General features: G+C 51.1%; 1 protein-coding gene and 1 long non-coding RNA gene across 2 annotated transcripts in view; one reads left to right on the top strand and one right to left on the bottom strand.

The window, feature by feature from the left end:
- Positions 1–9,375, top strand: part of LOC108518464 (uncharacterized) — a 10,397-nt gene extending 1,022 nt beyond the window's left edge. The window contains exons 2-4 of the long non-coding RNA XR_001882371.1: positions 2,350–2,568; positions 5,333–5,511; positions 8,367–9,375. This is a non-coding gene — a long non-coding RNA (uncharacterized LOC108518464). The remainder of the gene's footprint in view (positions 1–2,349; positions 2,569–5,332; positions 5,512–8,366) is intronic.
- A 1,662-nt stretch (positions 9,376–11,037) lies between these two features.
- Positions 11,038–14,281, bottom strand: part of STK11IP (serine/threonine kinase 11 interacting protein) — a 23,739-nt gene continuing 20,495 nt past the window's right edge. The window contains 5 exon segments of the mRNA XM_017856870.1: positions 11,038–11,445; positions 12,460–12,707; positions 13,253–13,323; positions 13,561–13,642; positions 13,856–14,034. Coding sequence (XP_017712359.1) covers positions 11,296–11,445; positions 12,460–12,707; positions 13,253–13,323; positions 13,561–13,642; positions 13,856–14,034 — 730 coding nt within the window. The 3' untranslated portion in view covers positions 11,038–11,295.

A 14,281-nucleotide genomic window follows, 5' to 3' on the forward strand; every position in this document is an offset into this window, starting at 1 on the left:
GGGGGCGCAGCCCGAAATTCCCACAATCCCCAGACTCGCTCCCCCACCCTGCTTTTAACCTCCCCTCTCCTCCTGAGCCCAGGAGGCCACCCCCCTCCGCAGACACAGGCCCCTCCAGTCTTGGGAAAGGAGCTCACAGACCCCTGGAAGCACCCACCACCTCCCCTTTCAGTTCCACTACAGGCTTGCCCCTCAAAGTCCTGGCTTCTGTCGCCCGGCACCACCCAGCGTTTGACCTTGACACAGTACCTCCCCTCCTCCGGCCTCAGCTTCCCCAACTGTAGCAAGAGGGGCCTGCAACAGGGGTGTTCCAAAGTTCTCTCCACCTCTAAGATTTTATGGCTTCGTTTCCACATTTCCTCTCCCTTCTCCCCCCATCCCTGAGGTCACATCTCATTTTCCAAGGGCAAAAGGCCTTTCGAAGGAGCTTCTGGACCCCAATCGGCCCCTATCCTGAGATCAATGAAACTAGACTTCTACACAGTGCCATGCCCGTACCGCCCTGTGACTTTGGTACTTTACCCTGTCTGACCCCTGGCCTCATCTAGACCTCAGCTCAACCCAAGGAAAGATTTTCTGTGTGCATAGCCTTCCAAGGGGAAGGGAGCTAGGATCTTCAATGTTGGACGCCCACATTGTCTTGTGTGTGCTCACAGCCCTGTGCTAGCTAGGTAGGCCCTCTCCAGACTGGCTGCCTTGTCTCGGGCATAATAATAAGAGGAGCTGTTATGATTCCCATTTGGTCAGCAGAGGACAGTGGAGACTCAGGGAGGCTCGTTACCTGCCATGATCACAGCTGGAAAGCAGGCTGCTGACAGGTTTGGGCATCATTATCCATGTATTGAAGGTGACTCTCCAAACCACAAACAAAAGTTTTAACTGAAAGAGATGTGCTGTCCTCCTAAGTCTCACAGGGTGAGTCCCAAGGTCGGAATTCCTAGGGTGGGAATCAGCTGTGCCCAGGCAGAGCATGTGAAGTGTGCCCCAAAACCCAGAATGGGAGACCCAGCTGTTGGGGGTTGAATTGTATCCCCCAAAATTTGTACGTTGAAGTCCTAACCCCTGGTACATCAGAGTGTGCCCTTATTTGGCAATAACATTCTTGCAGATGTTAAGATAAGGGTGAACTCCTCATCCATTATGACTGGTGTTCCTATGAAAAGGGGAAATTGGCCAGGGGCAGTGGCTCACACCTGTAATCCCAGTACTTTGGGAGACTGAGGCAGGTGGATCACCTGAGGTCAGGAGTTCGAGACCAGCCTGGCCAACATGGTGAAACCCCATCTCTACTAAAAATTAGCTGGTGTGGTGGCACACGCCTGTAATCCCAGCTACTTGGGAGGCTGAGGCAGGAGAATTGCTTGAACCCAGGAGGCGGAGGTTGCAGTGAGCAGGGATCATGCCAGTGCACTCCAGCCTGGGTGTCAGAGCAAGATTACATCTAAAAAATACATATATTATATATATTATATATTATATATATTGTATATTATATAATAGATATTATATATTATATATACACACACACACATATGTGTATATATGTAAGTAAAAAGGGGAAATTTGGACACAGAGATGTGCATTCAGGGAGAACGCCTTGTGAAGACTGGAGTTATGCTGCCATAAGCCAAGGAACTACCAAAGCTGGGAGAGAGGCCTGAAACAGATACTTCCCTACTCCCTTCAGAGGTAGCCTAGACCTGCAGACACCTCTGTGTCTGGCTTCTAGCCTCCAGATCCGTGAGACAGTAGATTTTCATTGTTCAAGCCACTTGGTTTATGATTCTGTGTTACAGTAGGCCTAGCAAACTAGAGCTATCCCAATTCTTTATGCCTCTGAGCCAGGCAATGTGGTTCCAAGTCCCTACCTTGAATTTTGCTTTGGTAGGGCCTTCACGTCCTTAGAGATACTCAAGAGCCTTGGAATCTTTCCTAGGGCTCTGCTCTTCAATCCACCTCGACATTGTGTTCCCAACCCTGCTCCTCTAGCCTGTAAAGTCAGACAGCAGTTATTTTAATACTGAGACAGCCTGAGAAGGGTCTTGCCACCAGGGAGCCCTGGTGTACATCCATGTACATCCTGCACGCCAAGATGCCATAAGGGTATCACAGGACTCACCCCTCTGAGGCTCCACCCACCCCAGGGAGTATGCTGAGCACAAGTCCTCATCTTTTGGGAGCCCCAGACCCCCATCCTTTCAGTTGGAGACTCCCGCACCCCACCCAGAGTCTGCAGCTTCATTCTCTACCCTTACAGACCTTCCTCTCTCCTCCACCCCTCTGAGATGATGGAGCAAAATCTCCCCTTGAAGAGCCTTTAGAAACGCATGTTTATCTCTTTCTTTCTAGGCTGGGGGCAGTAAGATGATGCTGACACCCACCAAGTTGTTTCGTACCAACTCATCCTATTTGACATAAACGCATGCTTTTGTTAGGCCTGCTCTCCTCTCTGACATCCTGCCTGCAGCGCACCTGTAATCGTCAGTCCCCTACGGTGTGTTCCCGATGGGGTCTTCATTTCTGTGACAAAAGAGCACTCCTTTCTTGCACAGAGGATGGCCACTCTGGGTATGTGTCAGCTTCTAGCTTAGAGTCTGTAGACACTGAAATGGTGACAGGAAAGGTGACAGCAAAGGCTGAAGCCAGCAACAGGCCAGCTCCGAGCAGTAGCCAACTGTCACACCCTTCCCCACGGTCCAGTCTCACAGGAACATCTCCACCCTGCATGCTGGCACCCCAGTATACTTGTCTGCACATGCAGCAGCACTACAGCCTGTCCCTTAAGTCCAAGGGAGCAGGAGCCATCCTGCCACACCACCCAGATGTGGAGGCAAAGCACATCGTTCTCTGGGCTCCCCAAGAATGGGCCAGAAGCACTCGGGTGGATTCCTCTCATGCTGTTACCTGAAATCACTCTGCAAGTCCAGCATGCTGGGAACTAGACCAGTATGGCAGATTTGTCACAGATTTGTGACAGATTTGTCATCTGTGGCCATCCAAATCTTTGAAAACCCACTTTTACATTTTGATCATTTCTCCTAAGTCCTCTCTTGCCAAGGTAGAAGCCAGAAAACCCTTGCAGCCAGGGCACAGATACTGACCTCGGTTCCACCAGTCAGACTCACCTGTGCAAGACCTGAATTTAGAAGTGAGCAACGTGCACAGGAGACTCAGACTTCTGCAGGCATGGAAGGCGGAGAAGTTCTCGTGTTATGGCTGGTCATTAGTCGTTGCTCTCTATTCCTCCCCAGAATACTACCTAATCCTCATTATTTTTTAATAAATTCCTTTCCAGCTTAAAGTGGCTATTGTTTGCAACTAGGCATCCTGACTGCTAGAATCAGGGGAATGGGCTCTAAGTCCAGGTCATGGGATGAGCAGGCACCAGACATTAGTGGTGCCAACATCAAGGAGCTGGCAGAGAGGATGTGAGGGAATGGCCCTCCTGTTAACAGGCCTGGGTAGCCCCTGCCTCTCTTATGATTACTGTGTCTTTCCCTATCGTCTCCATCCTGTACTCTTAAGGATAACAACAATGATAACTTCATTATTTTAAATGCAGGTAGTGCTTCCTGGCTTACAAGCCACTTTAATATTCATATTTTCATTGGTTCCTCACAACAACCCTCTGTGGTAGAACATCTCAATCCCATTTGACAAGTGAGAAAAATGAGGCTTGGGAAGTTTAATTGGCTTGCCCAAGGTCTAAGGCTCATAGGCAACATGGCCAAGAAGCAGATGCACGGGCTTCAGGCTTTACATCTAATGTTTATCCCCATATACCACAGTACCTCCCCGCACCATGTCTTTTTTTTTTGAGACAGAGTCTCGCTCTGTCACCCAGGCTGGAGTGCAATGGCGCGATCTCAGCTCACTGCAACTTCTGCCTCCCGGGCTCAAGTGATTCTCCTGCCTCAGCCTCCCGAGTATCTGGGACTACAGACTGGCACCACACCTGGCTCATTTTTGCAATTTTAGTAGAGATGGGGTTTCGCCATGTTGGCCAGGCTGGTCTTGAGTTCCTGACCTCAAATGATCCACCTATCTCAGCCTCCCAGAGTGCTGCCATTACAGGCGTGAGCCACCACGCCCAGCCTCCCCCACCATGTCTTGATGCCTCACACAACTGTTAGACTTTCCATGCCATGGGCACAAACTGAAATAGACCACTAACTTCCCAGATCGACTTTTCAAGGAGACTGCATCTTTGCGACTAGTGTCTGTACGGGGGAGTAGTTAAACGTGAGACTGCTACAGCCAAGCAGCCTGAGTTCATAGCACAGTTCTACCACTTGACAATTGTGTGACTTTGATCAAGTTATTTGCTCTCTCTGGGACTCAGATTGCCTGTCTGTAAAATTGCAATAATAACAGGGTTGTTGAGAGGATGAAATGAGTTCCTTTGTATAAAAGAGTGACTGGCCTATAGTAAGTGCTCAGCACTGTTAGCTAGTTTCAATACTACTACAAATCTAAGAGACAAAAGTACGAAAAAGTCCTCAAATAACTTGCAGTGTGAAAAATGGTGAAATGTACACACGTAAAATAAGCAAAAGCTTGCCCTTACCAGAGCAATAATTCTAAGAGCCATACTAAAGATGACAATTGCAAACTCTAAGAAGGCGGAGAGGTCCAGAATGAATTTTACCCCACCAGGGTAGATTGTGACACTCTTTGGTCATGGACCAGTCTTTGCCTTGGTAACCCTAACTTGGCAGGCTAGAGAGTTTCTGGAATAGAGCAGGGTATGGGTTGAGCTAGCCCCAGTTTCACTTAGACTCTTGTGAAAAGTATCTCCCTGCTCCCCAGAGCAGGGCACCCAGTGCCATTTGCTGCTGACTGGCCTGGTGGTGAGTAAGACATTATTTTTACACAAGAGATAACATGGCATTGAGAAAGAGCCCAGACTCTGGAGTTAGAGATGCTATATATAAAATGCCAGTTCAATGCTTGGCACAAAATAGGTGCTCAATAAATGACATTCTTATTATTTACTGTTGTTGTTACTCTGCAGTGGTTTATCCCGTTATAATTTATGGGTTGCTTGGTAAATTTGGACTCAGCTTTTAAATAGATCCAATCTCAGGACAGCACCAATGTCCCTGAAGTTTCTCCCACCCCTGCAGACTCCACCTTCCAGCTCCCGTCTTTACTGATGTATTTGATTTATTTGGCTAACATAGAATTTTGAGATATGGATCTATGTCGTTGCATGCTCCTCTTCTGGCCCTACCCAAGCAGGTAGCCTGCTTTGAGTTTTGTTATTTGGGGCGAATGGGTAGGACAGAAAGCAGAAATCGCCTACGAGCCCTTCTGCCTTTTGTTCTTCTAGAGCCAACGCTTTAGGGAACCAAGGGAGGTTTGTGAAGGAAGAAAGAGGAAGAGGGTTAGCGGGAGAGACAGTGTCTTGGCTGGAAGATGGGGAAGGAGTGGAGGAGCAGACCCTTTGACCTCCCCAATCAGCAAAGCAGGAGGGTCTCCAAGATGCAGAGAGGGGAGAAAGTGAAGTCGGTAAGTCCTGCTAACCCTGTGGGACGGGCGCTTGAAATAAAATGAGGCTGTTTTGCGAATGTTGTAAAGTAACACTTCACGCACCCAGTGTGTAAACTGAAGCTCACACACTCACTCAGAACTCCATGCCAGGTTGCGTATATATTGGTGAAAAAATCCTCATCCCTGTTCTTGGGCACCTTGAAGACAACAAGCAAGCAAACACAATTTATAATTAAGAAACATGGCAACGGCCATAAAGGGAAAGGCCCGTTACAGCGAACATTCAGGAAGCAGAATTAGGGACATCTCGGTAAGGAGGTGACAAAGAGGAAAAACCTGAAGGGAATGAAAGAACTGGCCATGCCATGAAGGGTGAGTTGGAGAAGTGGGGAGAGGAGAACATTCTAGGCAAAAGGAAGAGCCCGGAAATACCCTATGGCAGGAAAGAATAGTCTGCCTGGATATTTAGGTGATCTGGTTTGTGTTTTTCTGGAAGAATGTGGTTTCCCCGGAAGCTGGTGCCACAAGGAGATGAATAGAAAAGGACTGAAGGTCAGGAACGGTGGCTCACGCTTATAATCCCACCACTTTGGGAGGCCAAGGTGGGTGGATCACCTGAGATCAGGAGTTCAAGACCAGCCTGATCAACATGGTGAAACCATCTCTGCTAAAAATACAAAAATTAGCTGGGCCTGGTGGTGCACGCCTGTAATCCCAGCTACTCGGGAGGCTGAGGCAGGAGAATCGCTTGAACCCGGGAGGCAGAGCTTGCAGTGAGCTAAGGCTGTGCCACTGCACTCCAGCCTGGGCGACAGAATGAGACTCCAGACAAAAAAAAAAGGAAAGAGACTGAAGGGTGAAGCAGGGTGGGCACTCTGGAAGACCTGAGAGGCAACCCAGTTGAGAGGAAAGGGCACAGATTCCAGGCAGATGGCCCAAGTTTGACATCTAGTATCCCCTTGGTGAGATTCCCTGTATTGAACCTGAGCCTCAGCTTCCTCACCTGTGAAATGGAGATCACACTTTTCATTCTGGGTGGTCATACTGACTGAAATAACGTGAACGAAATTATTAGAGCAGGTGCTCAGAAACAGTCACTATAGCAATATTCTCCTACTGTAACCTTACCCAGCCTTCACGACCACCTCCAGGGCACCTTTCCCCATTCCCTCCCTGGACCAGAAGCTCCTTGAAGGCAGGAGGGTGTCTGATTCATCCTTGGATCCCTGCCCCCATCTTCTCACATACAGCCTGGCACATTCTAAGAGCTCAATAAACGTCTGTGGAATTGAAAGCAAGTGCACAAGTAATTATAGTAACTGGTAAACTGAAGAATGTTTTTGTGGAGAATGGAGAAGTCACTGAGTCCAAAACAATCAAATGACAAAGATGGGTCAAAAGAACAACACCTATGCTATGGTTCACTCCTGTCCCCAGAAGCGTCTGAGGACATATCCACTTAGAAACACATTAAAATGCAGGCTTTTTTTTTTTTTTTTTTGAGACGGAGTCTTGCTCTGTCGCCCAGGCTGGAGTGCAATGGCACTACCTCAGCTCACTGCAACCCACTTCCCGGGTTCAAACAATCCTCTCTCCTCTACTCTACTCTCCTGAGTACTGGGATTACAGGTGCCCGCCACCATGCCTGGCTAATTTTTGTATTTTTAGAGATGGGATTTCATCATCTTGGTCAGGCTGGTCTCAAACTCCTGACCTCAGGTGATCCATCTGCCTCAGCCTCCCAAAGTGCTGGGATTACAGGCGTGAGCCACCGTGCCTGGCCCTTCCCTCTTTCGATTACAAATAGAATTTCCAGGCAACAAAGCAGCTTGTGATAAGTAATAGGCAGGGGGTTTTTTTGTTTTGTTTTTTGTTTTTGAGATGAGGTCTTGCTGTGTTGTCCATGCTGGAGTGCAATGGTGTGATCTCAGCTCACTGCAACCTCCGCCTCCTGGGTTCAAGCAATTCTCCCTGCCTCAGCCTCCCAAGTAGCTGGGATTACAGGCACCCACCACCACGCCCAGCTAATTCTTTGTATTTTTAGTAGAGACAGGGTTTCACCATGTTGGCCAGGCTGGTCTTGAACTCCTGACCTCAGGTGATCCACCCACCTCAGCCTCCCAAAGTGCTGGGATTACAGGCATGAGCCACCGTGCCCAGCCTAGGCAGGTTTTTAACCAGCACTTATTTCATGTTTTATGGACCACATAGTACTTCCACATACATGATTACACACAACAATTTTGTGAATTAGGTAAGTTACTAATCAGTCTCATCCTCATGCGGTAGATGAGGGAACAAGGGTGAGCACTTTTGTGATTAAATATGGAGCCATAAAACTAAGGCATAACCCTGGATCTTTTAGAGCGAATTCCACCGTGTCTTTTCCTATACCACAACCACACCACACCACCCCTTGAGTAGATGAATAGATAGATGTGAAATAGTGCATGTACTCAGTGATGGGCAAAACATAACACACAGAACCATGGCTGAATTTTCAACCGCAGCCAAGCAATCTGGGTAGGGTCTCTTCAGAAGCTACCACAGCATCTTGACAAGGGTGGAGGATGTCACCCTGTCCTCCATGTGGCAAAGACAGACCCTCTCCTACAGAGAAAAAGAGACAGGTCTATCGAGCTGGCCTTCTCCCTGCTTCTGAAGTCTTAGTAATGGAGTTTTCTATCACTTGGTTAAGTCACTAACCCCATAGGGCCTTATATAAATTTTAAATATAATTTTGAATCTATAATACAGAGTTTTAAATTTTCTAAGTATAAAAAAAAAACCCTCAATACCACCTCTGTGCCCCTTCCTCCTCCTCCTCATCTTCATTCCCCACCACCAATTTCCTGCTTCTCCCTTGGATTTAGTTTCAGGTGAGAGGATCCCTTCTCTCCACTGCTTTCCAGGAGCCAGAGGTCTGCATCCTTCATGCCAGCAACCCCAAGGCCAAACAGGGGCCAGGGGATCAATAAGCACTTGCTGGAGGGGAAAGGCCAGACTGAATGGAGGAATCGATCTCTGGGAGTCGTCCAGGGTCAAGGGCCTCCTACTGACACCTGTGCTGAGCGCCAGTGGGAAATCAGTCGCCTTTGCTCAGAGGGTGGAAGGGTCAGAGGGGCAGGTGCACCTGGGGCACCTGCTCCTAGTTAGGTGCAGAACCAAAGGGACAGACACCTCCAGGAGTGGTGATGACCTCACCCTTGACCTCTGTCTTCTGCATCACTGAAGAAAGAGCATTTTTGCATAAAGACTGCAGAAGACCCCACTGCACTGTTCTAGAAAACAAGGTGTTCACAGAGATGATAAGCACAAAGAAATGGAAGGAACTCCTCTTCCAACTCCCTGCCTCACAATTCTCTACCAATCACCCTGAATGACTGGAGATTATTCTGCCCCATCTGCACCATGGCCTGATTTGACCCGACTTCTGGGGAAGTGCCTACAAACAGGCCTGGTGTGAAGGGCAGGCTCTGGCCAGGGAAAGGCGTTCCTCAGGACCAGCACTAGCGCCTGTTTGCAGATGGTCCAAACTCACTGACCGAGAAGGGGGTGTGCACGTTGCCAAGAAAGTGGACTTTTTTTGGGAAGTTTTAATTTGCTTCAATTAAAAATTGAGGACAGTTCTAAGCAAAACAGAAGTAGGTGAATTTATTTTCTGGGCCTCTGCACAGATCTTTCTGGGCCCTCAGCCTCTGCAGGCATTTCCAAGGGGCCTCTACCCCAGCCAGCATTTCCCAACTAGCCGGTTCCATAACTCCTACCATTTCCTCCCCACTCTCCCACCAAAGCAGGCCAGACCTGCCAGGGAGAAACTAATCTTAGAAATCAATCTTTGTGTGTGTGTGTGTGAGATGGAGTCTCACTCTGTCACGCAGGCTGGAGTGCAGTGGCGCAATCTCGGCTCACTGCCAGCTCCACCTCCCAGGTTCACGCCATTCTCCTGCCTCAGCCTCCCAAGTAGCTGGGACTACAGGTGCCCACCACCACCACTAATTTTTTGTATTTTTAGTAGCGACGGGGTTTCACCGTGTTAGCCAGGATGGTCTCAATCTCCTGTCCTCATGATCCGCCCGCCTCTGCCTCCCAAAGTGCTGGGATTAGGCGTGAGCCACCGTACCTGGGCCAATGTTTGCCCGGGCCAATCTTTTTTTTAAATGGAACTGAGTGGCTTAATTACCCTTTTCTGGGGAAAATTGTGTACATGCACTGAGATTTCTGAGCAGATACACAAAAAATGGGTGAGCATGCTTGAATCTAGAGTTAGGGCGTCAGGCATATGAGAGCAACTCACTACATTCTTAAGTGCAGTGTACATTTTTTTTTCCTGTATACATTATCTTTTAAATAAATTTTAAATAATTTTAAATAAATGTAAAAGTACAGGATTTTCAATGACCCCTTTTCATTTTTAAATACTTCACCCCATGGATTTAGAGATGTAGTGGCCTGGTTAGGCCAGGCAACCCTTCCCACATCCTTTCCAGGTTGAAGTCCCCGGTGACACAGCCCCAGTCCTGCTGTCCCACCAAGCAGTCGGGTTACACAGTGGCCAAGGCCATAGGCCTGACACAAAAAAGTGAGCTAGATTAATCATTCTGCCTCACTTCGGAACAGGAACCAAGAACCATGGCCTCTTTGCACAACTGCGTAGCTGCAATGACTTCCATTGTGTTCATTCTTTGATACAAGAAACAGATCTCAGCCCAGCTCAAGTTGGAATCAGGGTTTGTTTAGTTGGAACTCTTGGTGGTTCATACTTGCTTCAAATTATCTTAAGCCAGAAAAACGGGGCGGGGAGGGTATCCTTTTTAGCTTATGTTACCTGAAATCACAGGGGTTTCTGTCTTTGCGTACAACTAGACCCAGGGGCTTCAAAGATATCCCCAGGATCTGGCCCTGATCTCTCCACCCAGGTCGTCTTCCTCTCTCTCATGGTTCCACTTTAGGAAAGCGCCTCCCCAAAGCCAGCAGCTCCAGGCTTATCCTCTCAGCAACCCTGAGAAGAAACTTGCCTCTTTCTTGGTTACTCTAGTCAAATGCCTGCGCTGGGCCTTCATAAGCCAAACCAAGTCACATGAGGATTCCTGACCAGACTTAGAGACAAGAGGTGAGGGAGTGGGGCTGACCATCCAGGCCTCCGGGCTGAGTGAGGCGGTGCTGAGAAGGCAATGGCAGGAAGCAAAGGTCACCACTCAACTCCACACACCCTCTCCCCAGACACTCTCTGCAAGGGCCTGAAGTCCTCACTACTTCCCACATAAAATTCAAGAGAGCAAGACTCTGTGTGGCCCGGCAGCAATTCCATGCCAGGCCACATGACAGGTCACTGCCAGCTTGGGGCTGTGTGCCCGTGGGTCATGAGTTCTACTGGATCCCCCATGCTGGGACCACAGTTGGGTTGGAGATGGGGTCTCATGGTACAAACAAGGCTGCTTGGAGCTGCCCATTCAGGAAAGGTGATGGGCGGGATAACTTCTGTCAGAAGAGGTTAGGGGAACGGCAGGCCATATGAGTGACATCTAAGTACCACACATGACCTATAAGTTGGAAACAACTTTATTGATACCTGAGAAAAAGTGCAGGAAAAATATTCCTCCTGACCACGTGGCCTGTCTCCTGAGGCCAGATCATTCTCTCGCCTCTCCCTTAAGCCCTGGGTCATTTGGGGCCTCACTGGCCGGTACCCAGAGGCTGAAGAAGTCCACAGCCAGAGCCTGGAAGCCAGACCCAGAGACCAGCAGAGGGAATGTCTACAGTGTGGCTCCTGAGGTCAGGGCCAAGGTCGGCGTGGGACCCTCATCGGTCAAGGGCCAGCGCCTCTTGGATCACAGTCCGGAGTCCGATGGAAAACAGCTCCTCCCACGGTTCCCGGATCCAGGCAAGCAGGGCTGTCAGCTGCTCCTGACACACTACACGGAGTGCCCAAAAGCTCTCCAGCCGGGACACCTGGCAGACCGAGCAGTTAGCAAGGCGAGGCTCAGGGGGACCACATCAGGGTGGGCGCAGGGGAGGTCTCCGGGAAGGCCTCACTGTCTCCACCTTGGCTCAGTGCCTCACCCCTCCCCCAGGCCCGTGTCACTCCGCATAAAAGATCCTGACTCTGAGCTTTGTAAACAGAATCCAGTCAGCGTTTACTGAAAGCCTCCAGAGAACCTGTCTCTTTCATCTTCCCTGTTGTACAGAAGATGCGGACACAATTTCAGGGAACTGTGGATTCAATTCCCGGCTCCACCACTTTGGCCAGGGCAAACTGGTTAACAGCCCCAAGCCTCAGCTTCCTCATCTGTAAATAGGACCAGTAACAGTATCTCCCCAGGTGGTGGTCACAAAGGCCAAACAGCTGGCATACAACCGGCCCAATCCTGCCAATTCAAAGCTGCCGGAAACCTCACTGAAAGCCTCACAGCTGGCCGGGCGCGGTGGCTCACGCCTGTAATCCCAGCACTTTGGGAGGCCGAGGCAGGCAGATTACGAGGTCAGGAGATCAAGACCATCCTGGCTAACATGGTGAAACCCCGTCTCCACTAAAAAATACAAAAAAACTTAGCTGGGCGGGGTGGCGGCGCCTGTAGTCCCAGCTACTTGGGAGGCTGAGGCAGGAGAATGACGTGAACCCGGGAGCCAGAGCTTGCAGTGAGCTGTGATCGCGCCACTGCACTCCAGCCTGGGCGACAGAGCGAGACTCCGCCTCAAAAAAAGGAAAGCCTCATGGCTAATAAATGGCTGGGCTCCCAGTCCAGGTGTCTCCCCTACCTACAGCTGCCTCCCTCTCTGACTTGGTGCTCATCCAAGCCCAGAGTCCCCCAGTTCCTCCAACACCAGTTCTCTCATCTGTAAGTGCCATCTTGCCGCCAATGCCCAGGGTTCCTAGACACATTTCCCACCCTGCCCTCATGGCCCCAACCTGTGCTCGCCATCTCCCCTCCCTCCCTCTCTCACTGGACATACACACACACACACCTCATCATAGAAGAGCAGCCGCAAGTCCTCAGGGGCTGAGCGGTAGAGCAGCACGGAGCTCAGGCTGCTGAGTGGCTGCTGCTCCCTGACACGCACAACAGGGCCCGGCCTGGAGGGAGGCACCTTCTCAGAGGCTTCGCCAGATGCTGCTGGAGGGGGGGGTTCTGCCAGGGGCCCTGCAGCATCCTCCTCTAACAGGAACAGGGTGGACGGAGTCAGCAACAGGGATACAAGGCAGGTGGAAGGGCCTGTAGGGAAAGAGGCACCCAGAGTGGAAGGTCATGAAGGGGCCCAGATTCCTGGGGCCAGCGTCCCAGTGCTGCTGGGGAAAAGAGGCGTGAACCACACTCACGTGGGTCACAAAGCAGCCTGTGCCCCTGGGGCCAAGACCCTCCCTTTCCCAAGCTCCAGGAATCTCTAGTCTGGAACACCTCTGAGGCCTACCACCCTCCACTGCCCCACACCCACCCTACTCAGAAACAAGGCTCCGCCCTCGCCTTCTCTGACTGATGAGGCAGGGCCCACTCAGCCACGCTGCTCCATTTCATAGAAAGCCTGGGCCTGAGAGCAAAGGCTCTGGGTAACTGAGGATCCTGGGGGCCTCCTGACCCCGCCTAGAGAGTCAGGGCACACTGAGGCTGTTACTTGGCTATGCTCTCAAGTAAGAGGAAGTCCAGGTTCCAGGAACTGACAGTGGCTACGAAGGCACTGTACGGGTGCTGGGCATGGGCCAGTGCCTGTGACAAGGTGGGGTACAGAGACCAGGGAAGCAACAGCAGCACAGAGACCTCACCTTCAACCAGGAACGCCCGAAGGTAGAAGAACTGGGGAGCCTCCAAGGATGAGTCTTTCTCCAGCAATGGCCTAGGGGGAACATGGTAGGCACAGGAAGATCCGCTAGGGGGTGGGAAGGACTTGGAGGGAGGGGAGTGGGAAGAAAGCCCTGCAGGGCGTTGGGAGAAGGCACTAGGGGCCCATGGGGGGCATGGCATGAGGACAGGTGGCTGCCCAGGACCTACTCAGGACCTACTCAGCCATGTCTGGTGCTCTGTGAAAAGAGGATTGAGCAGCAACCCCAGCCTCTGCCTCCTATCGACTCACCAGAGCCGGTGCTGGGGGGTGACCTCCTCCTCTGTGGCACTGACACAGTTCCTCCAGGCAGGAGGCAGAGACTGCAAGACATCTAGAGCCAGGCCAGGGAACTTTAGAAGGCTCTGCTCTCCTCCAGCCTAAACTCACCACCTCTCAATCCCTTCCTGTTCTCCACATTTCTGGATTTGAGAAACTTCTACAAGGGACAAGTCCTGTTACCTCTCTGTCTCCGCTACTGGGCACCAGGTGAGGAGCTCGGCCCCACGACCCTGCCCACCCTCCTGCCTTCCCCTTCCCCCCTCACCAAGGAGCTCCTCTAGGAAGGCCCGGCAACGCCTGGCATCTCGGGGCAGCAGCACACAGCGGCCCGCCCCAGCTGCCCACTCCAGCTGCAGGCTCTGGCCTGCCAGGCCCAGCTCTATGCCACTCAGATCCTGCAGGGGAACTGCCAGGGTCAGCTGCAGCCAGCTAGCTGGAGGCTCACTGTGGAGAGGGGACAGAGCGATGGAGAAGAGTGAGGGTGGAGTGAGAGTCCCAAGGAAGCCCTGCCCTGGCTGCACCCGCCTCACTCACTGCATCACCCCCGTGCGCTCACCGCATCTCCCCCTCACTCACCCCATCTCCCCTCACTCATCACCTCATCTCCCTGCCTCACTCATCACCCCATCTCCCCCCCTCACTCACCCCATCTCCCCACCTTGCTCATCACCCCATCTCCCCCCTCACTCCC

This window comes from Rhinopithecus bieti, unplaced genomic scaffold (genome assembly GCF_001698545.2).
Source record: "Rhinopithecus bieti isolate Rb0 unplaced genomic scaffold, ASM169854v2 scaffold_42532, whole genome shotgun sequence".
NCBI lineage: Eukaryota > Metazoa > Chordata > Mammalia > Primates > Cercopithecidae > Rhinopithecus > Rhinopithecus bieti.